This window comes from Leptinotarsa decemlineata, unplaced genomic scaffold (assembly GCF_025532065.1).
Source record: "Leptinotarsa decemlineata unplaced genomic scaffold, Ldec_3_MD MMD2_tig00004307_RagTag_RagTag, whole genome shotgun sequence".
Lineage (NCBI taxonomy): Eukaryota > Metazoa > Arthropoda > Insecta > Coleoptera > Chrysomelidae > Leptinotarsa > Leptinotarsa decemlineata.
The window spans coordinates 14,084,699-14,106,577 of record NW_027412606.1 but is presented as its reverse complement, the minus strand read 5'-3'; the positions used below and the strand labels follow the sequence as shown (position 1 = coordinate 14,106,577).

The 21,879-nt window shown below is 36.5% G+C and overlaps 1 protein-coding gene across 1 annotated transcript in view; it reads right to left on the bottom strand.

Annotated features, from left to right (window-relative positions):
- Positions 1-21,879, bottom strand: part of TrpA1 (Transient receptor potential cation channel A1) — a 130,484-nt gene that overhangs the window by 19,302 nt on the left and 89,303 nt on the right. Inside the window, exons 13-18 of the mRNA XM_074179026.1 lie at positions 21,565-21,709; positions 21,425-21,511; positions 18,688-18,900; positions 16,458-16,886; positions 6,831-7,109; positions 3,703-3,862 (exon numbers count right to left, since the gene is read on the bottom strand). Of these exons, the coding sequence (XP_074035127.1) occupies positions 3,703-3,862; positions 6,831-7,109; positions 16,458-16,886; positions 18,688-18,900; positions 21,425-21,511; positions 21,565-21,709 (1,313 nt within the window). The remainder of the gene's footprint in view (positions 1-3,702; positions 3,863-6,830; positions 7,110-16,457; positions 16,887-18,687; positions 18,901-21,424; positions 21,512-21,564; positions 21,710-21,879) is intronic.

The following is a 21,879-nucleotide window of genomic DNA, read 5'->3' as shown; positions in this document are numbered from 1 at the left end:
ATTATTTGTACTAATAGATTAATCATATATCCAAGGATCCAATGTAATAACGAATGCGTCCGAAAACAGGCACTGCATGTGTCGAAAACTAGATGATACCCTGATTGGTGGTCGAAAACTAGTACGTTATTGGCCGAAAATTGATCCAAGGTGGTCGAAAACGGGGTATATTGTAAATTTTGACATTTTTTATCATTTTGTGAAATATTGGTTAAAAATATATTTATAATACCTCATGAAACTCGTCAGTGATAATCTATGATTCAGCAATAACGTAGGCTGAATATGAAGTGCACAAAACCATTCATGTTATGAATATATCTATGATGAAAAATCGTTAAGTGGCCGAAAACCAGCGAAATCACCCTGACACAATTAGATTAAAGTCCCAGAGCGATCAGACATAACTTATTTCAACATAGATGAAACCTCAGGTTCTCAGTAGCGTCTCTTGTTCTTTGAATATCTGCGTGCTTGTGGAGCTCGTCTTGTGACACCTGGACAGGTACCAGGTAAGAAAGGTACCTAAAAATGGGAGTTACTCAACTTAAATTTTGATGGCTGATTTTCATTTATGTTTTGTAGACTATTATTCTAAAATAATATCATAAGTTACAGATACTTTCCATGGACCCAAACTTTTGTACTCCACAAAAATTTAATTATTTTACTTATTTTTACACGTCTGATTTTCGAATATTTTATTGGGGTAATTATTACAAAGTTATATTTCATTAGTTAGACGAAGTGTAGTGACCAAACATCTCCTAAACACAATTATTCAGCCGAAAGAATGAGTGCGAGAGCACTATACGCATGCGTTTCAGAGCGAGTGAGACGTACATAGAACACGGTAACTCTTCTTTTAACCCACAATATGTTTCAATGTTGGAGCACATGTTTTTGATGTTAACATTATCAAATTTGTGAGTCATTTAAGTTATTTCTAATAGTGAAATTCATGGAAGAAAAAAAAAGTACATTCAAAAAGTGCAAAACATTCTAAAGCAGCGAATAATACATAACCTAAAATTCAAAGACGTACTTTTTTTTACCGGATGATTTGTACGACAGTGGTTATTATAGACAATGTTACTGTTTTGCCACTCCTGAAAAACTAAAAAAAGCTATAAAAAATAATCCAGTACTATTGAAAATAAATCAATTGCATCAACATCAAGCACCAAGTAAATCTATTACTAATACTGATTACTAATACAGGAGACAAAAAAAAACTATAACGGCATGCGTTGGATAAAAACGATTTCTCAAAGAAATTGAGTGAAGAAGAGGAATTAATTGAGAAAGTGCAAGCTGTAACGGATTTTGAAATATACTATCACAAGAAATGTCAATTGGAATATTCTTATAAAATATCATCTAAGAAGAATACAACTAAAACGTCTTGGCATGATATGCATGCATGATATGCATGATATTTAAAGAGGATATAAAACTCCGAAGAAATTATAGGGAATTTTGCTCCTGACAACTTTGGAAGAAAACCAATATCATTTTCATTAATTTGATGGTTACTAATTACTAGGAGACATTAGTGAATCACTTCAAGAATCAGGTTCTGTACTTTGACTTCAAGTTTTGAAAAATTTATATTTGCAGTTTTATGCTTTTTTATTTTTTCATCTATTTTTCAAAGAAGAAGCTGCCAGTAACGACAACTTAGCTGATAATGATAAGGCTAATGAAATATAACTTTGTAATAGTTACCTGTTTAAAATCTGTTTCTGTTTAAAATCTGTTTTTCCGTTAATCAGCTGTCGCCCCCATACGAACGACAAAAGTTGAGAAACTTGTACGAGCTATGGACTAACGAGGTCTTACCTTTTAACGTGTGATTCCTAACACCTAATAACATATTCAAAAATCAGACAAGTAAAAATAAGAAAAGTTCATTTTTGTAGAATTGTCATTGAAAGTTTCATTTTTAACGGTTGTCAAGAGTATTAAAAGATGATGTTTACAATATAGCCTGTCAAAAATATTTTTAACACGATCTTTTTCGACCAAATAGAAATAAACAAAACATAATTATTCAATTTTTAGGGAAGTTTCATTATGAACAATAGATATGATTACAATTAAATTCTGTTACAAATGTATTATGTACATTAATTAGATTATTATTATTATTATTACTTATGAACATTTATATGAAAAGTACAATTGGAACAACTGCCGATATTAATACCTTGCGATGTTGAAGAACCTTGTAATATATTTGAACTATCTGAGTTGACAATTTTATGGGCATTAACATTTAATTCTTGAAGTGAAGAGAACGATGCTGTAATGCTGGGTTGGGATTATTCATTCAGCAATATCCTTTTTATAAGAAATATATCGATCGATGTAACCCTCAGCTGCTGTTGTAGACTTCCATCCTCCGTACTTCTTAATATCCGTTATATTTGCTCCTGGTTCTGCTAGCAAACCAGCAGAAGACTTTCTGAAACAGTGACCTGTATATTCCTTTGGTTCCGGGAGGTTCAGAAACTCAGCAATGGTAGAGGGCATTTTCCCAAACTTGTTAATACAAACTGGGTTAGCACTGCATTTATAATTCGAGTATTTCATTTATAATTCGAGTATTTCGTTGATAATTGATAACAGAAGGGCGTAATGCAACGTATTTATTAAAATAGTCAATGTTCAAATGTGAGAGTTTTTGATTTTTTGAGCTATTACCTTTAAATATTTGCTTATATTGACACCATTTTTAACGAGCGCACTAGACTCTATCATTGAAAACATGCTCCACAAAATTGACGAGTTCCACACACAATTCCTCACTATTGTTCTTCATTATGCAAGACATTAAACACCAGCAAGAACTTTAAATAAAACGCGTGAGCTGTAAACGATACTGTTTGTTGGTAACCAGGTGATTCGGCGTCACCTGACACGGCCACTTGTTGGTGTCAACTCGCTACGCTCGTTTCGCAAACTTTTTCACTAACGAAATAAAACCTTACTTTCAACACTCATATCACAAAGAGGTATTATTTTTTGTGGAGCTTCAAAGCGTCTAAGAAAAGTTTTGGTCCATAGAAAGTGCCTGACACCTACGATACTATTTTAGAATAATATTTTGCAAAACATATATAAACATTACTCATATAAATTTTAGTTGAGTAACTCCTATTTTAAGTTACCGTTCCTACCTGGTACCTAACCAGGTGTCACAAGGCGAGCTCCACAAGCACGCAGGTACTTATTTAAAGAACATAAGACACTATTGAGAACCTAAGGTTTCATTTATGTGACAATAGATTATGTCTGATTGCTCTGGGATCTTGGACTATATGATGCACCTAATCACTTGTGCACCAAGTTGGGTCAATCTCATTTGTTGCCTCGAGAAATTTTGACAAAACAAAGTGAATCGGTAATAACAACAAAATTTATATGCAACTTTATTATGATATCGAATGTTGTCATAAATGTCTACTAGTTATCTACGATTTACGGAAAGTCAAATGTGATATTATTCTGGATAGCCCCACTTAATTCACCATTTATGGATATTTGATATATTTTCCTCAATTATGAATTGATATAAAGAGTTAAAATAAATCATCATATATGAAGATCTTATGAAAGGCCTTTTGAAAATGTGAAAAAATAGATTAAATCGAATAGAGGAAGTGGAATGTGAACGGATGAATTATAATTCAAACTAACCTTCTCCAGAAAATGGATTACCAAACCATTTTTTGAGGATTGAGTCCAAAAATCCTATTTTGGATTTTGTACTGTTCGGATATTCAATCAATTCGCTTTTGTGGATTTTTTCTAGTAGACAGTGGGGTAATTTCCTCTCCAGTTCGGTGTGTAGCTCAACCTGTAAGGTAGTAAACATTCCTTCTCATTTATGGAGTGAAACAACTAACTTTTCCTACCTGATTCTTGAGAATAAGAATAATATTTATGGTATATTTAATGAGATTATCCAGAAAATGGATTCTGATAAATAAAAATCTGCTAATTAACAGTAAATTGAATAACTCGTACTCATGATTACTACCTATTAGTAGTCCAAATTATCATTCAGACATCCCACTAACCCAGTTTTATTGAAAATGTTCAATATTGGATGTTTGCACTTTGAGCAAATATAATTTTGAAAACGGAATAATCAAAAGTCATGAAGAACTCGGTTGTAAATTTGCCCTCAATTTTTCTATTTTTTAAATTCTTGATTTCGTACATTTTTATTGATAACATATCATCTATTTTGGCGTCGAGGTGGCCTTACGAAAAATTAATTTTCATAAATGGCAGTCCTACCATATTGACCACATCGGATATTGAATGCATTTCTTACATGATTTGAATTGTTATTTGAACACTGAGAGATGATTTAATTCACCTTTTGAACCAAGCCTTTTGGGGTGATATAGCCCATGGATACGTTTTTCATTTGATTTTCTCTTTCGTCAGCTAGAGCTGAATAGGTTTAAATTTTTTCAGCTGCATGGATATTTTCTTCGTCTTTCAACGGTTACTAGAGTAAATTTTTTCCTCTAACCTGATGAAATAGCCGCTTCTGAAATAACAAGTAATATTTTGCTTATATTTTGAAGCCAACTTTTCCGAATACAATGAATTGATATTTGACACATACTTCTCAATTCACACACGAGCCGCCAATGCAATGATATATTTCCAAATCGAATGAGATTTCAAACTGAAATGTAATATACTAGACTCGGTGTTACATACTGGCCTTGCTTCATCGTTGTTCAATATATACCCGGCTTCTTTGAACTCTTCTCCTGGCTGGATTTTCTTTTTCAATGCTAATTTTCTTGTCGTTTTGTGAAAATCATCTGTTCCACCAGCTTTTTGAAGAATCCATTTAAAGATCCTTTCCGATGTAGCACGGTTCCTTGTCAAACTTTTTTGGGTATTGCATATACTGAATTCATGATTCAGATACTGTTTAGGCTGAGTAGGTTTTCTGCAGACAGATATTTCCCACTTGTTGTCAATTTTCTTTACCGTCAATTATCGCCATGACAATGTATTTTGGGATTCCTTCCACAATGTGCATTCATAGATCTCACGCTGTTGATGTATTGCAGAATGACGTCTAGTTATTCAGTTATCTGCATAGTTCTATACTAAGGTGTCATCAGTCGTACTTTTTTATTATTCAATAGCTTTAGTTCCAAATCATTCTATTTATATATCAGGTATGAGTGGAGAAAGTAAAGATTCCATTGACAGTTCTTTGCCTGGCGTAAAAAATTTGTCTCTTATCTGTAAATAGTAATTCTATGAATACTTCCATTTATAACCTCGTTCTCACTTGATATTCTTGTCCTCAGAAAGGCTTTCTACATCCTAATCAATTAGTTGATCTCGTTCTGTGACGTTGATTTCCTTCAGTAACAACAACGATGTATTTTTTTCGGCTATTTTTACAATTCAATTGTGAAAAGGTGAAAACAAAAGAAAGGAGGAAAACAGTGAATCTACCAAATCAATAATTGAATACACCACTGGGGAAATAGATTTCCACTAACATGAGTACCATATTTCACAATATTTGAAAGCGATTTTATATTTTTTTTCGTCATATTCTTGTTGTGGTCGTCTATGGCCTTTTCAGTTGCGACATTTGAAAAAAACTAAAATATAGGTGCATGGGAGTCTTATGAAAACAGAACTAAAATAAAAGAATGTAGGCTTTCAAGGCTGGCGTCTCCACATTACTTCAATGAATTCATTACATATAACCATAGAGATGACTTGGTTGTCCCACGAACTAACCTTGCACGAACAATGAATTCTATATTTCACAGAGGACTCTTGGACTATAACAAGCTTCCTAATGAAATTAAACAAAGTAACACCCTCCAACTCTTCAAACGCTTCTTATCGCAATATCTACGGGAACAATATTATTCCAATTGAGTTGTTCATCATTTTTCTCTCTATTAATCTTGTCATCATTTACTACTGCATTTTTTACACACTATATTCTATATATGTCTTATATATTTTTTTTTTTTTGTATTTTGTTTAATAGTAACTGATATATTTGTATAATATTTATCTATATTAGGATATATATTTCAAATACATCTATTTCTATTTCAATGTTTTACTTGGTTTCCTAGTTTTGCCGTGTTGTTTTTTAATTGAATAGAACTGGCCGATACTTGATGAAAATCCATATTTAAAAAACTAATAAAAAGAGTTTATTCTATGATTCTCACTATAAGAGTTTTACAAAAACCGCGACACGTGTTTCGCTATACAATAGCTTCTTCAAGCTTGAAGAAGCTATTGTATAGCGAAACACGTGTCGTGGTATTGTTTTTTGGTTATTATCTTCAAATGTTTCAACTGCAACTGCAACTGAAACGTCAACAAGAGTACTTCGACCCCGCTGCAGATGGCAGTTGCAGTTGAATCGTTTGGAGATTGTAATCAAAGAAGACCACGGCGAAATCCGGAAACCAACCAAAACAGAACAAAAATACTGTCTCTTGTCGCGTCTTTCGCTAAATTAGTTAGCATCATCAGGAGATGACTAAAACGACACGTTCAAGTCATGTCCTAATGCTACTAACTCAGCGAAACGCGCAAAGAGAGACATTATTTATTTCTGGTGTGGGAAAAGTGTTTAAAACAGCTTCATTTCACACTAGAGGTTACAGATCTAACTATCAAGATAGAAGAGAGGTTTGAAATAACATTTATTCCTTTTATCTTTCTGATCTCCAAGGAAAGGTGACAACTCGACGGATAAAATTTGTCGAACATCTTAGTAATACACTGTTCTCAAACATATTACATACCTGCATTGCAAGCCTTTTCAATTGAGCATTTCTCCTGACAGACTCAATATCACCAACAGCCAAACCGATTAGGAGGTTCATCAGCAATATTGGCATCAGCACCATGAAGAGACCAAGAATTAAGAAAGCTGGTATTGGAAATGGTAGAAAAGATTTTTCAGCGTCATTAGTCATGTAGTATGGTCTGACGTAAGTACCCAAAAAGTCTATTTCTCCCAACATCATGGAAAAAGTTCGGATAAGAGACATAGGTATTGTCCGGAAAGAAAGATGTTCACCCTGAAAAAAACAGATGATTAGATCGCGACTTCTGATGAAGAACATTCATGACATTTGCTGATTTACATACTCCCTATTCAGGAAATAATGAAAATTCCACCTAAATTATCAAGAGAATTCAGAATTCTCACCGAAATTGTATGGGTGAAATTCATCAGTTTTTTTTTTTTGAATGTAATACATTCGAAAATACAAACTAGAATTGTTATAAAAATGAAAGAATTATGAAATATTTGCAGGAAAGTAAACGCAAAGCAACAGTAATTAATGATTCAAATAAGTATCTGAAGAAAAAACGTTTCCCACACCAGAACAAAGACGCGCTTCGAAAGGCAGTGTTTTCTTTAGATTCATTTAACGCTAGAGGTTTCAATGCCACCTATCAAATAAGTACCTCAATAAACCTTTGAAAATTGAAAATAATCTAGCTGTAATTTTGTGTAGCTGAGATCAATGACTATTATACAGGAAAGAAGTGAAAAATGTGATAACAAAACATTCCAAGAGTAGTATCGTTAGAAAACATCTGACACCACATTTTAGGAATAAATTCGTTATTTCGGTTACTGTATATATTTGAAAAATCCCGTAACACGTCAAATGTAAATTATAATTTGAAATTCTTCAACGTAAAAATGACACACCTAACTTCAACCCCCTTCTAATGACAGGGAGGTCACAACCCCCAATTTTTCAAATGGGAGGTATAGTTTTGTGACATATCGTTTGAAAGGTCCCTTCATTCTCTATTCAAAAATGTTTGCTTTCAAGTTTATTGCAACAATTAAAATAAAATAAATGAAAATCATGTGGTTACCGAAATTCGATAAAATACACTCAAAAATTATTGCAATATACTCAAACCTTATTTTATGTTGAGGTTTTGATAATAAGAGAGTGAGCAAAAATTAAGCAATGTTCTTTTTAGATGGTATCCTTTAAAAAACTGCAAATTATTTCCGTGGCAACGTTAGTTTAAAAAGCCAAGTCAACTTGTTTTGTATGTTATAACGTTAGTTGTCAGTATTTTAATTTAAGTTTGAAGTTTGTTAATTTCAAGTCTGACAAATGGTTAGATTAACGAAAATGCATAAAAGTTTTACAAATCGAGATGAAACCCGAACACAACAGGAAGTAGCTCGCCTATTTCATGAGAAATTCCCTAATTTACCGCCCATATCTCAAGGAACAATAAGCAAAATAGAGAAGTTCCACGAGCTTGGTTATATGGGGTAGATAAAAAAAATCAGCTGCCAATGCAATGAGTGATGATGAACTCAAATGTGATGCTTGAGTTTGAGGAAACATACATCGAGTAGGGCAGGCATCCACTACATTCAATGTTAGCCATACATCGATAGTAAACATATTGAAAGAAAATAAAAGGCATCCCTATAAAAAAAATACCTACTCAGGAGCTCATGGAAGACGATTTTGATAGAAGAACTTATTTTTGTGAGCAAATGATGGATATGTTGGATAACAATATCATCCAATTAGAAGACGTTATGTTTTCTGATGAGTGTACTTTGTCTCTAAACGGTCATGCTAATTGACAAAATTGTTGCTACTGGTTAACGAAAATTCCTCACTGGATGAGAGAAGAATACACGCTATACCCTCAAAAGGTTAATGTTTGGGCAGGGATAGGGATTGTTAATGTCCGGCAATACCTCGATACAATATTTCCCAATCGGTGGATAGGAAGGCGAGGATCGATTGAATGGCTAGCGCGATCACCTGATCTTATCATTAGATTTCTTTTATGGGGATATTTTGAATAGGACGCATGCGCGAACTGATTTGCGTCAGATATACAAGCGTAACGGAATATGAAGCAGTGTAACAGAATTTTGCTTCATGTGTAGCGACTTTATAGTTCATCCTGTTGGCAACACTGCGTAACTGTCATATATGTCACATTTATAGCGAATGGAACAATACTATGCTGGATGAATAAGTTCAAAATTTTTACCCACATGTTGTGAACATTATTTTCCACCAACATAATGTTCATGCACTGTTAATCACGAATCAGGTTTTGGAAGTGAAATGAAAATATTAGGAGACTAAAAATATATTCTGTTGAAGAGTGAGGTTATGAATTAATTTTGTATGAAGGTGTGAAGAGTTTAGGATTTCGAATCATTTTTATCCGTTACGCAACCTCTCAATCGTTTATTTATTTTATTTAGAAATGAAAGGTAACACTGGAACCTTCGGCACAGAATGAATCCAATAATAATAATAATTTATTTAGCCACTAAGGTACACTATGTACATATGGTATGTCAACAGGTACTATTTATACTAAACATATACATTTAAAATATAGCAAATATAGCAAGTAAGTAAGATATAAAGTTTAAAATCTCAATGAGAGTTTGTTAGTATACTAAACAAAATAAAACTCAGCTGAAGTTGCCATCCAGATACTCTTGTACATTATAAAAACATTCCTTAGTACTTTTATAAAAAATAATGTCTGATTTGGAGTTTTTTAAAAAGTTGGGTAGTTTATTATAAAACGTAATAGCACTATACTGGGTAGAGTTTTTAAATTTAGATGTGGTGTTGGCTGGTATTCTCAATAAGCTACCATGCCGCGTGTTATGATTGTGGGATGATGCATTGTTTGCAAAAGTGGACAGATTTTTTCTCGCAAAATTAACACATTTGAACAGATAAATTGATGGTGCCGATAACAATCACACCTAACAATCACACCCTAACAATCACACCTAACAATTACACCTAACAATCACACCACATCTACCATTCACCACCAAAACCTCAATATTCTTTTATCCTCTGAAGAAAACTATGTAGTTTTATTTATTTATTTCAAATTAGCTGACCTGGTGAACTTCGTACCGTCTCACAATTGAATAATGTGTGAAATTACATTAAGTAAAAATTATCAGAACACTAAAAGAAGGAATACGCAAAAAAATTATCTACGAACAAATACATTCATATTGTTTCTGCAACTGTTTCAGAATTTCTTTCGATTTTCATGGAATTATTTTCCAGCAGCTTGACTGCATTAACCTTTTTCGATTTTATACCATTTCTAGAAACATGTGGATTCGTTTTCCGATGGCATTCGAAGCAGGCTTTCCAAATTTCTGCTAAAGCAGTTGACCGTTTTAAAGATTGGTCAAATCACCAACGCCGCGGCATAGAAAATTGACAAGCTAATTTGAGTGTCACACACCAATAGGTGGTTCCACTAACATTTCGCTTGACTTTACACAGTTATTTGTATCAAGTACTTTTCTTGGTTATTCACATTTTGTATGCTGAGCAGAAGATCAACTTCTCCAAAGCTGTAAACTTACATGATGGCATCAAGGTTCAGCCTGTGACCCCTGACGATTATCGTCGGTTGTCAAGGCTTTTGGTGACGGAAAATATTCCGCACCACACATACTCACTTCCTGAAGACCGGCAAATCCGCGCCGTCTTCAGGGGTGTCCCAGAGCACTTCACGATCGATGATATTCGTGAGGAGCTTGAATCCAAAGGTTTTGACCTAACTTCGGTCACGCGTATGAAGCGTGCCGGAAAGCCAATGCCGATGATCCTTGCTCTGGTCAAGAGAGACCAGAAAAATATCTTTGAGATAACCGATCTCTTGAGTGTGAAGGTTCAGGTCGAACCCCAGCACCCCAAAACTTCGGTGGGTCAGTGCCATCGTTGCCAGCGCTTTGGCCATTGCCAAAAGAACTGCATGGCAGTTCCAATATGCGTTAAATGCGCAGGCAGGCATCTCACCAGCGCCTGCAAAAAACCCAGGTCTGATCCCCCGAAGTGCAATAATTGTAAAGGGGGCCATACAGCCAATTACAGAGGATGTCCCGAATTTCCTAAGACTCAAAAGTCTAAAACAAAAGGAAAACAACCAGTTAAAAAGCCAGTCCCTTCAGGAAGACCTGCGGGGTCTGGACGTGTCCAGGAAGGGGTCAGTTTTGCTAGAGCTGCATCCAAGGGTGCCAGCAGCTCTGCAAGGCCCGCTCCTTCTCGACCTGAGCCCTCACCTCAGTCTCAGGGGGCTTCAGACATCTGCGTCGCTTTGGAGCAGATGAAGCAATTATTCACCAAATTCCCCGTGCTCGAAAAAATGTTCACGGTGAATACAAACGTGTTGACTGGTACTGCTAATGTCTAGACAACCTACATTGCCTAGATCTTTGAAGATAGTCTTTTGGAATGCCAATGGCTTTCTTCCCAAAAAACTTGATTTCGAGAACTTTCTCGTAGAGCATAACATCGATGCGGCTCTAATTCAAGAGACGCATCTGAGGAATGAATCCGTTGTCATTCCAAATTACAAGTTCTTCCATAGAGAACGTGTTGGACGTGCTGGTGGGGGAGTTGGCATTCTTGTCAAACGATCCCTCCAGTGTGTCCAATACGGCATTGACAGTGCTCGGTTACACGGAACTGAGGCCGTGTGGGTCGAAATTCGACTGAGACGGGGTTGTCACAGATTGATCTCTGTCTATAACCCTCCGACTAATCTTTCACTCCCAGAATCACTGGACGAACTGCTGATGGGTAGTGATATTCCGACAATTGCTGCTGGCGACTTCAATGCCAAGCACGGACTATGGAGCAGAGCCACCAATCGAAACGGCCAAGCGCTCCATGCGCATGCTGACAGACATGAATATCTCGTGCTGGGACCAGATGAACCTACGTTCTATCGCGGGCAGTATAGGCCTGACGTACTGGACATCGCGCTTCTCAGAAACGTCTCTCTGACCAGCGAAATTTACGTTCAGTCGGAACTGGACTCCGATCATAATCCAGTAATCCTGGTATTGGGTGATGAACTTCCTTCCCCTGATTATTGCATGAGATATAAGACGGATTGGGATGTCTTCACAGCTCAGCTCGGAGAGATGCGCGCCCCTCCTGAGGGTCTCCGCTCTCCCAACGAACTCGACGCGGCAGTTCACCGCTTCGAGACCTCTGTGAATGATGCTTTTCGGACGGCCACCTCCAGTGAGGAGTGTCCGCAGAAAAGCTATAATGAGTTTCCCCCTCGTATCAAAGCCTTGATACGAGAGAGAAACCGCCTGAGAAGGCTCTATCAGCGAACACTCTTCCCAGGAGACAAAACAGCGGCAAACAGGATGGCCAATCAAGTAAAACAGGCCATTATTGATTACCGAAATGACAAGTGGGAGGAGCTGTTGGAATCCATTGAGCCTGGGTGTGACGAGCTTTGGCGAATCACTCATAGACTCAAAGGAAAGAAGACAGCTCCCTCACCCATTCACGGAGAGCGCGGTTTATGCTACTCTCCCGCCGACAAAGCGTTGGCTTTTGCTGACACGATGGAACGTCAGTTTCAACTTAACGTTGACGACAATGACGACATCGACCGCGATATTCTGCTCGAAGATCGGGTTCACCGCATCCTCAGGGAGGATGACGATGATGTCATTCGTCCGGCTTCTGTGGAAGAATTAAAGGGCTACATCAAGGCTGCAAAAGCCAAGAAAGCCCCGAGGGTTGACTCAATAACAAACAAGTTATTGAAGAAGCTCCCGGAAAACTGCGTCGAGAGCCTACTGAACATCATCAACAGCTCTCTGGCTCTAAGATACTTCCCCAGAAGGTGGAAATATGCGGTCGTCGTCATGCTCCCAAAACAGGGGCAGAACCGGCTTTTCCCGCAGAATTATCGCCCGATTAGTCTGCTCTCGTCGGCGGCTAAGCTGGCTGAAAGAGTCGTACTTCAAAGGCTCAACAAAGAAGTTGAGGACCGGAATGTTCTGCCTGATGAGCAATTCGGCTTCAGGAGAGAACATTCCACTGAGTTGCAGGCTCTGAGACTGGTCGAAAATACCATCACGGAGCTAAATAGGAATAAAAAAGTTCATCTAGTCCTACTAGACATTTCGAAGGCCTTCGACCGCGTTTGGCATGAAGGCCTTCTTCACAAATTAATCGCGTTCGACCTGCCTCGGGGCCTGATCCGGTGGATTGGGTCTTTCCTGAAAGACAGAACATTTCAGGTTAGAGTAGAGGGCTCTCTGTCTGACAACAGAGAGATCCTCGCTGGAGTGCCACAGGGGGCCGTGCTCTCTCCCACGCTCTATTTCCTTTATACCAGCGACCTTCCGAGGTCCGAGCATGTGAAGGTATCTCTCTACGCCGATGACACGGCTCTCCTCTCATCTTCCATGGGTCGGGAGCTCGGGATCGTCTATATGCAATGTGCATTGGGCGACCTCGAGCGCTGGTACCTCGAGTGGACGATCCGAGTGAATCCGGAAAAAACTCAGGCAATAACCACGGGAAGAACGATAGCTTCTCCGGCCATGAAAGTGAGAATCTCTGGAAGGGAGATTGATTGGCAAGCGCGGGTCAAGTACCTAGGTCTTCTTATAGACCGTAGGCTCACCTGGAACCCGCACCTGTTAAGCGTGAAGGCAAAGATCCAGAGTCGGGTGGCAAGCCTGTACCCTTTGATAAATAGAAAATCCAAGTCTGTCATCATGTATGCTTCAGGCGTTTGGGGACAAGCGGCTCCGACTAACATCTCCATCTTGGAGACTTTACAAAATAAAATTCTACGGATGATTGTGAATGCTCCGTGGTTCGTGCGGAATGAAGCCATCCGCAGAGATTTGAAGCTGCCTTCCATTCAGCAGTCCATCCAGTCGAGGAATCGGCGAGTTTTATATTACGCTGAAACTCACGAAAATCCTTTAGTCAGGGAAGCTATAGATTACGCTGTAGACGACCCCTCCCGATATAGAAGGCCCCGACACTCTGTCGAATAAGGCCCCTATGTCCTCCGTTAACGGATGAATAATATCTTCATCCATCTTACCCCAGCCAGGTAGGGGTATACAGCGAAGGGCGGTATGGATGTCTGAGGACTTTCATGCCACCATTAAACACCAGTCATGACCCGTTTGTCTTTCTGACAAACACCAGTTGAAAGGGGAAGGGAGCCAGGCTTCAACCCGAATGAACTCAAGATGGATTACGTCGTCACATTTTGTATTCAATCGAGGGCCGCCTGTCCTCGGCCCCCACCAGAGAACATAAAACTAATAAAACAAATCAACAAGGGAAACCGCATAAATCACTTATCGAGGAACAAATACAAATCAAAACACAACAAGATCTCACATTCAATATATTAAACAAAACCATACACATTCCTAGAGAAGATCTAACACGAAGAAGAGTACCTGTGCAGAACAAATACAGGCAAATTTACCTAAAGTAAAGTAAGATGACAGTACTACCAACTGTCGAAAGCGCTCGCAGATAATTAATAGAAGATATAAAGCTTCAAATCCTTTTTGTAGAATTTAATATAAATATTATATTTATATATATATATATATATATATATATATATATATATATATATATATATATATATATATATATATATATATATATATATGTGTGTGTTCTATACCTATCTCTCACCGTTTTTAAATTTTGTAATTTTTATCGGATGAATTAGCTGATACACCGACCTTAAATTCTGGTAACATTGAGATAAGGTATGGTGGTTGTTATTTTATAACGAATCTCAAATTTCATTTTATACAGAGTGTCTGAGAATACGCCTCAATTCGTATCTTTGATAAACGACGATAACAATTTTTTTTAAATAGAACATCCTATATATTATTCAATTTTAGAATTCAGCCAGCCAATATTTTTTTTTGCTTCTCTACAAATATAATATTTCGAATACAAAATTAAATTGATAACAAAAATAATTCTACACTAAAGAACAAGAGATAATATTGTCACACTGACATGTTGACATATTCCATAGTTGAGGTAATTTTGTTCAAGAAGCAAGTTTAGGTTTTCAGAGTTTGAATAATTATTATTATCCATCTTCAGTACTTCAATATGACAGTTGGACTATTTAAAGAAGTTATCAAATCCATTTTTTTGTTTTTCAAATCACACTTGGATCATGACACACCATTATCCTTGCCGAAATCCAGTTGCGAAATTCGAAATTAATTTTTAAAAGTCTTCTGATAATATATACTAGATCATTGGAAATAGAAAAAGATTCACCATATGTATTGAATTTTTCAGACTGATTTAATGATATTCATAAGATTTGTTGAAAAAACAATCTCAGTTTGTCACAATAATTTTTAATCTTGAGGAGTAAATTTCCGAAGGCCTACGTCATTGTGTGTATTATGCACTTGATTTTTAATTTTATTGGAAATTTTATGATTGCATAGGAGCAAATTAAAAAAAAATAGCTCATATTTCATAAACGGTCAGATATAGTTATAGGGCATAGTTGATCAAAGTCGTTCACATTGGTTGGCTGAATTCGTGAATTGAATAATATACAGGCTGTTTCATTTGAAAAAAAAAGTTATTTTCGTTGATCAAAGATAACAATTGAGATGTATTTTTCAGATACTCTGTATAAAATAAGATTTGAGTTTCGTTCTGAAATAATAACAATCATACCTTATCTCAATGTTGCCAGAATTTGAGTTCGGTGAAATAACTGAATTCATGCGAGAGTACATATTAAAAATACCATGTTTTCAACAAACAAAATTACAAAATAATTATTGTTTTACATTTGGTGAGAGATATGTATAGAACGTGGTCTACAAAAGTGGATTGCGATACAGAATTCAAAAATGATATGATATATAGGGTGTTCCATTTGAAATTTCCAAGTTGATGTCTGTTACATGTAGATGTGGCAATAATGCGGTGATGAAAATATTTCCAAACGATAGATTACAGTCATGTATATCAGTAATTGAAATTTGAAGCTCTCATCATTTTTTGTTCTCTAGATACGTCTAATAGACCGTCGAATATGGAATACCCTTTATATACTTGTGATGCACTGTTTGGAACCTTTGGTGTTGTAATTAATATTACTGGAGTTTTTTTCCAACATAAAACCGTTATTTTAACACCTCGACACGTGTTTCGATCAAACTCTTACTCTTGAAGATGATCACTCGGTGATCAAAATACGTGTCGAAGTGTTAAATAACGGTTTGGTGTTGGGAAAAGACTCCAGTAATATTCATCCTATTTAAATATAATTCAGTAATGAAAACTCGATTACAGCACGGATAGCGTATTCTAAAAACACTTTATTGTGTGATTTTTACTAGATAGTTTTACAAAAACGCAACACGTGTTTCGCCATACAATGACTTCCTCGGGCGTGTCTTATCATATAGCATGGATAGCTTTCATGATTGGCCATCGTCAGAATTATTGTGAGAGGAACATTCTTACAGGAAAGCAATCGTTGAATAATATTTATTACTTATGAAATATAAAATTTTGAGTACTTACTTTCGAAAGAAGAATGTAGAACGCTAAACCAAATGCAATTATGAGAATGGAAAAAACCATCAGAACCTTGATGAGTGTTTGCAGTATCTCCAGGAACATAACTACATATATTCCAACTTGATCAAATCTTTGTAGTAATAGTAGAAGATTGAACCAGCTCATGAAAATAGTGAGCGATGCGCAAGAAAACTGAAGGTCACACATTGTGCTCATAAATATTGGTAACACCATTGTCAGGGCAGACATATATAATAACCAGGTGAGCAAATTCATGGGGTTCGTGAAATAAATAAGTTTCTGATCATGTAATTGCAACAGTTCTCTGAAAACGTTCATTCCAATGTAAGTAATTATTCCCAATCCATTCATATACATCACTGGATTAATTTCGACCATTAGGATATTTTCCTTGCTGAGATGAACATATTGCTGAAAAATAAAAAAAGTTATGTTTTTTTTTGAAAAACACAGTTTTATCGTTCTTAGTTCATGGAGTAAAAATTCAGTCATATCCAATGCAACGCAATTTGCAATATTTCTGGTGCAGATGAAATAAAAAATTAGTTGACAGAGTAACAGAATGGGATCCAAGTTACAAAAAGTTGACAAAAGTGATACGAGGTAGAGATACATCCATAGGTCTTTACCTATCTTTTCCTTGTTGAGAAATAAAAGGGCAAAAGTATCAGCTCAAAATATTGATACCTTGGTGATGTTTCTGAATATTTTTATATAAGGTGACGGTGACACTAATAATATCTTCTCATTAATTGAAATATTATCAACAATTCTGGAGACTTCATAAACAATACAGTTTTTACTGTTATTATCAGTGAAGTTTTCGATATTTATCGAATTGGCAGCTACTGTTGAAATCTGGTGATATACGTAACTAGATAGAATTTATATTTATTGCATTAAAAATTGAGGAAAACAGAAATTCTTCGCAACCACTCTAATGAAGAGTCTCTTTCATCACTGGTAGGTGGTGTTGAAACTATTGTAATTAGTCTCTCATCGAACCTATAACGAGAGCAAAGATCTACTAGTGAGTTCCTTTTACTTGGTAAAATCAACGAACGGGTCATGGAAGAGAAAAGATGAAATGAATGAAGAGATTTCGAAAGAGGTGAACAAGAAATTGAACGAACACTTACATGAAGCAAGTATCCCAAAGCCAACTACGGGCCAGACATTAACAATTGAAATTGACATTTATCGAAAGGTTAATGAAGGATGCCGATATGTTGCAAGCCTTGTGGCTAGACATATTACTTTTATATAGTTTGAGGATACGAAAAGGAATTAGGAAAAAATTGAGTTAGTGTTGTGGGGGAACTAGGTTTTCTAGAAACAGGTATTGTTATAATTGCGGAAAAGTACTTGAGATTGCGATGATGAACATCTTGCATTACTACGTCTAGATAAAGCCAAGGAGCAAGTCACTTTTCGTCAATTTTTCGTATGTTATGATAATGATTGTTCCAGATGCTTATACCAGAATCGAGCAGACGAGTTTTCCGGGGCGGAATGACTTGAAGACGAGAGCAAAACAACACCATTGGCCCTTGAGAGTTGGCTATCTCACCGTTGACCTTTGGGAGTATACACCTGACTTCTACATGGTATCGAGACTAAGTCAGGCTCATCCAATGAATGAGAAGAGTTGGGAGAATTTCGACGGTATTCAATAATATATCTGAGTCAGATATTCAACAAAAGTCCGTTCTTGAGGAGGAATATCAGGGTTTTCCATAGAACTATGATTCTTTTCATACTGTGGAAGCTGGAAATCCCCAAAAAGGTCGATAAAAATCTACGGAGCTCGGATTAGTTCGAAATTCGGAAAAAAGCATAAAGCGACACAATGAGTGAGCTGAGTGCGATAGTTATAAAAAATAATTAAATTGTATATACAGTTTCAATTTTGGATTAATATACAAAATTGATGAATCCAACACTTCTTTCTTACTGAGAACCCATGCATAGGCAATTATATCAGTATAAGCGATAGGTTCGAAAATTTCAATAAATGAGCCTACCAAAAATAGATGAATTGATCGATGTAGCCGTTACTACATGGTGGGAGATCATTATAAAAATGAGAAATAAAACTCCCTATGTGATACAAATGTATCACATAGGGAGTTTTTCAAAAATAACCGACATTTATTTTCATTCATAACCGATTTTTTCTTCTGAAAATTCGATCTTACATATAAATACTTACTTCATGGCTTATACTTGTGTTGTTGATCGAGTAGTTTCCATTTTGATGCTCCATTAACTGAGATGAGAAGGAGGTAACAAATGTTAGAAAGATACAGTAGAATGAAACATTAGCCATATGAAAGTATTTTCCATAGGAGTTCCATTTCATCTGTAAGTATTTTTGACTAAGAGGATGGGCTAATAGTTCTACTCGTCCATGAGTTACCATTGCCTGTAAGTAAAGAGAACGGTTTGTCTTCTAAATTAACCTTTTGAGGTTGGGTGAGAGAACAATCTTTGTCTTAGGACAAATTTCGAACCTGTCAATAGACAGGAATACTATAGTAATCAAAATTAATGGATGTTCACTTACATGTCATATTAATTTCATCTATATTGGTATAATTTTACGTTTTTGAAGATGTTAAGAAAAACCATTGAAACAAGTGGTCAATACGTTGGTGAGGGTCTGGAATAATATATTTAATAATTTAGATAGCTTTTAAATTCAGTTTGTGAACATAACAGCAGCTGTTATTTTCCAAGCTGTCGGAAGAAGACGGAGATGGTCCTTTTCACCAGGAAAAGAAGTTTATCGGGGTAGAAACCTCCCAAAATCTTCAAAGGCAAACTAAACTCCTCTGAAGAGGTGAAATACCTTGGTACTACCCTCGACAGGAAGCTAACATGGAACTCTCACCTACAAAGTAGAGCAAAAAGAGCATATGTGGCTTATGAGAAATGTCGTAGGACAGTGGGATATGCGCATGGGGTCTTTCATCCCGTGTGGTCACCTGGATCTACACTGCAGTAATAAGACCTATGTTAACGTACGGAGCCATTGCATTGGCATCGAAAGTTCTACAAGCAAGGGCCATCCAAAAATTATATCAAATTCAGCGATTGGCTTGTTTAAACATCACAGAAGCCATGAGAACAACACCAACCGCGGCAATGGACCTGATCTGACCCCTCTGGACCATGTTACGATTGCGCACGGCTGATGTAAACCTCGAAGTAGGAATGGGTCAATTGAGGCTGAGCATATGGCAAGAAGCGCTTACTGCGCAACCTCTGCTGCAGGCAGCCAGTGATGCTATTGAACCAGGTTAGTGTTTAATAAACCCTACAGAATACATATAAAACAGAACACAGAATCAGATGCTATAAATGCAATACGCATATATACAGACGGCTCAAAAACCAAAGAAGTTTCAGGATGTGGAGTGTACTCCAGATCACTAAGCTTAAGGATTGAGTGAGGAATGGGAAAAAATACTAGCCTGGTTCAAACAGAACTGGCTGGTATCTCAATCGCTACAAAAGAAATAACCAGGAAAGAAATTTCTGACAAAAACATAACAATCTGCACTAACAGTAGACAAGTCCTATTAGCCTTGAACAGACAACGTGGTAGCTCACGGCTATTACTAGAGTGCCACCAAGACTCAGCCAAAGCCTCGGTAGATAACATTATCCTGAGGTGGGTTAGAGGACACGATAGGAGTAAAGATAATTACATTGCCGACTCTTTAGCCAAGTGAGCGACTGGACTAAGAATTTTAGGACCCAGTGACACCTACGGCCCACCTCTAAAGAGGTGGGATGGAATCAAAAGATGCAGTCTTACCAGGATCACCCTGGGTGACCCTGGGAAGCTGGCGCTGAAGAAATATCTGGCGATGACCAGGAAAAATCTACGCTTTGTAGTAGGATTTCTGACTGGTCACTGTCAACTACGGAAACACCTCCATAATATAGGGCTAGTGTATACACCTCTATGCAGGATGTGTGAGCAGAAAGATGAAACTGTCAGGCATGTCCTATGCTAGTGTCCGGAGTCATCGTCAATAAGAGAGTGTGTGTTCGGCGAGTCTTGGCCTACACCTGCCGATATAAAGGATATGTCTCCTAGTGACCTGTCCACCTTTCTGGAAAGGACAGGATGGACCATGACCTAGGAGGATAACTCCTAGGGAGGATGTACAATGGGGCACATGTGGCCTTCACTCACCCTCCTTACTCTACAGATACAGAGATACAGAGATTTTTTGGTACCATTTACAAGAAAGAAAAATAATTGATTTTTATTGTCTCGTAAGGTTCTCAGGAAGTCGTATGCATTTTCATTAGACACACAAGTGTTTGATTATTAATTCAGCTACGCTTGAAAATTAATTGATGAAATTCTACGCCGATAGATTACATTCAAAGGTAGATGATATGTTGACATTATTACGTTAGTAATTTATCAGTTTAAAGCATTCCTACATTTCTCAGTTGAAGTCAAAATATGCTTCATTGCCTAAAGTTTACCTAAAGATGCGTTAATGCACGAAGCCATCAACTAAAAATGAGGTGGTTTTGGATAGATTATAGGTCTTGGTTTTTTAAAAAGTAACTAGTTGTGACTAGTCGTTTGACAGGTATGTATAAATGAACATACTGGTAACCAATTTCAGTTTTATGCATTCATTACCCATGATAATTTTGAAGATCTCTTACTCTTTTCAAACGCTCTGTAGTGAACAGAGCCACTATCAATAAGGGGGCTACCAATATAACCCGATATAAGCTTCGAGAAATACTTCTGATTCCAATGGATCTTTTGACTATATGAAATTGATATTTCAGAAATGAATTCAATTTGGTAGTTGTATGCTTCGAATGTAGTTTATGAAAGAAAGACTGATTTGATATTCAAATAGATACCGTTGTTAAATTTTAACTTATTTATTAATGTTTTATCAACTTACGTTAAGGGCTGGTAGGGGTGCGAGCTTAGTAACATTTTCCTGGTCGGATGAAACAGGACCTTGCAAAATTGTAAAGTTGTATTTTATCTAGAAAACAAAATATGAATGATATTGGAAAAATATTTCCTGAATAAACTTACATAAAACGATTTTGAGTCCTTTTTGCACTCTGCCTTTGTTATACATTTATTTTGTACTGCTTCGAAAACTTCAGGCATTGCACCAATCAACGCTAGAGTAATACAAGGATGTTTGTTAGATTTGAGCATCATAATTTCTTGTGCTCTGAAATATGAATGAATAATTTTATATTTCCGAATGATAACATAATTCATATTTTTTATGCGTTCAGTAGTTTCTACGATATAGATCAGGTACATTTCTTTTATATCTTTCCGTAGAATGTCAACAGAATAGTATTGAGATCGAGTAGACCAGGAGGCCATAATCAAACA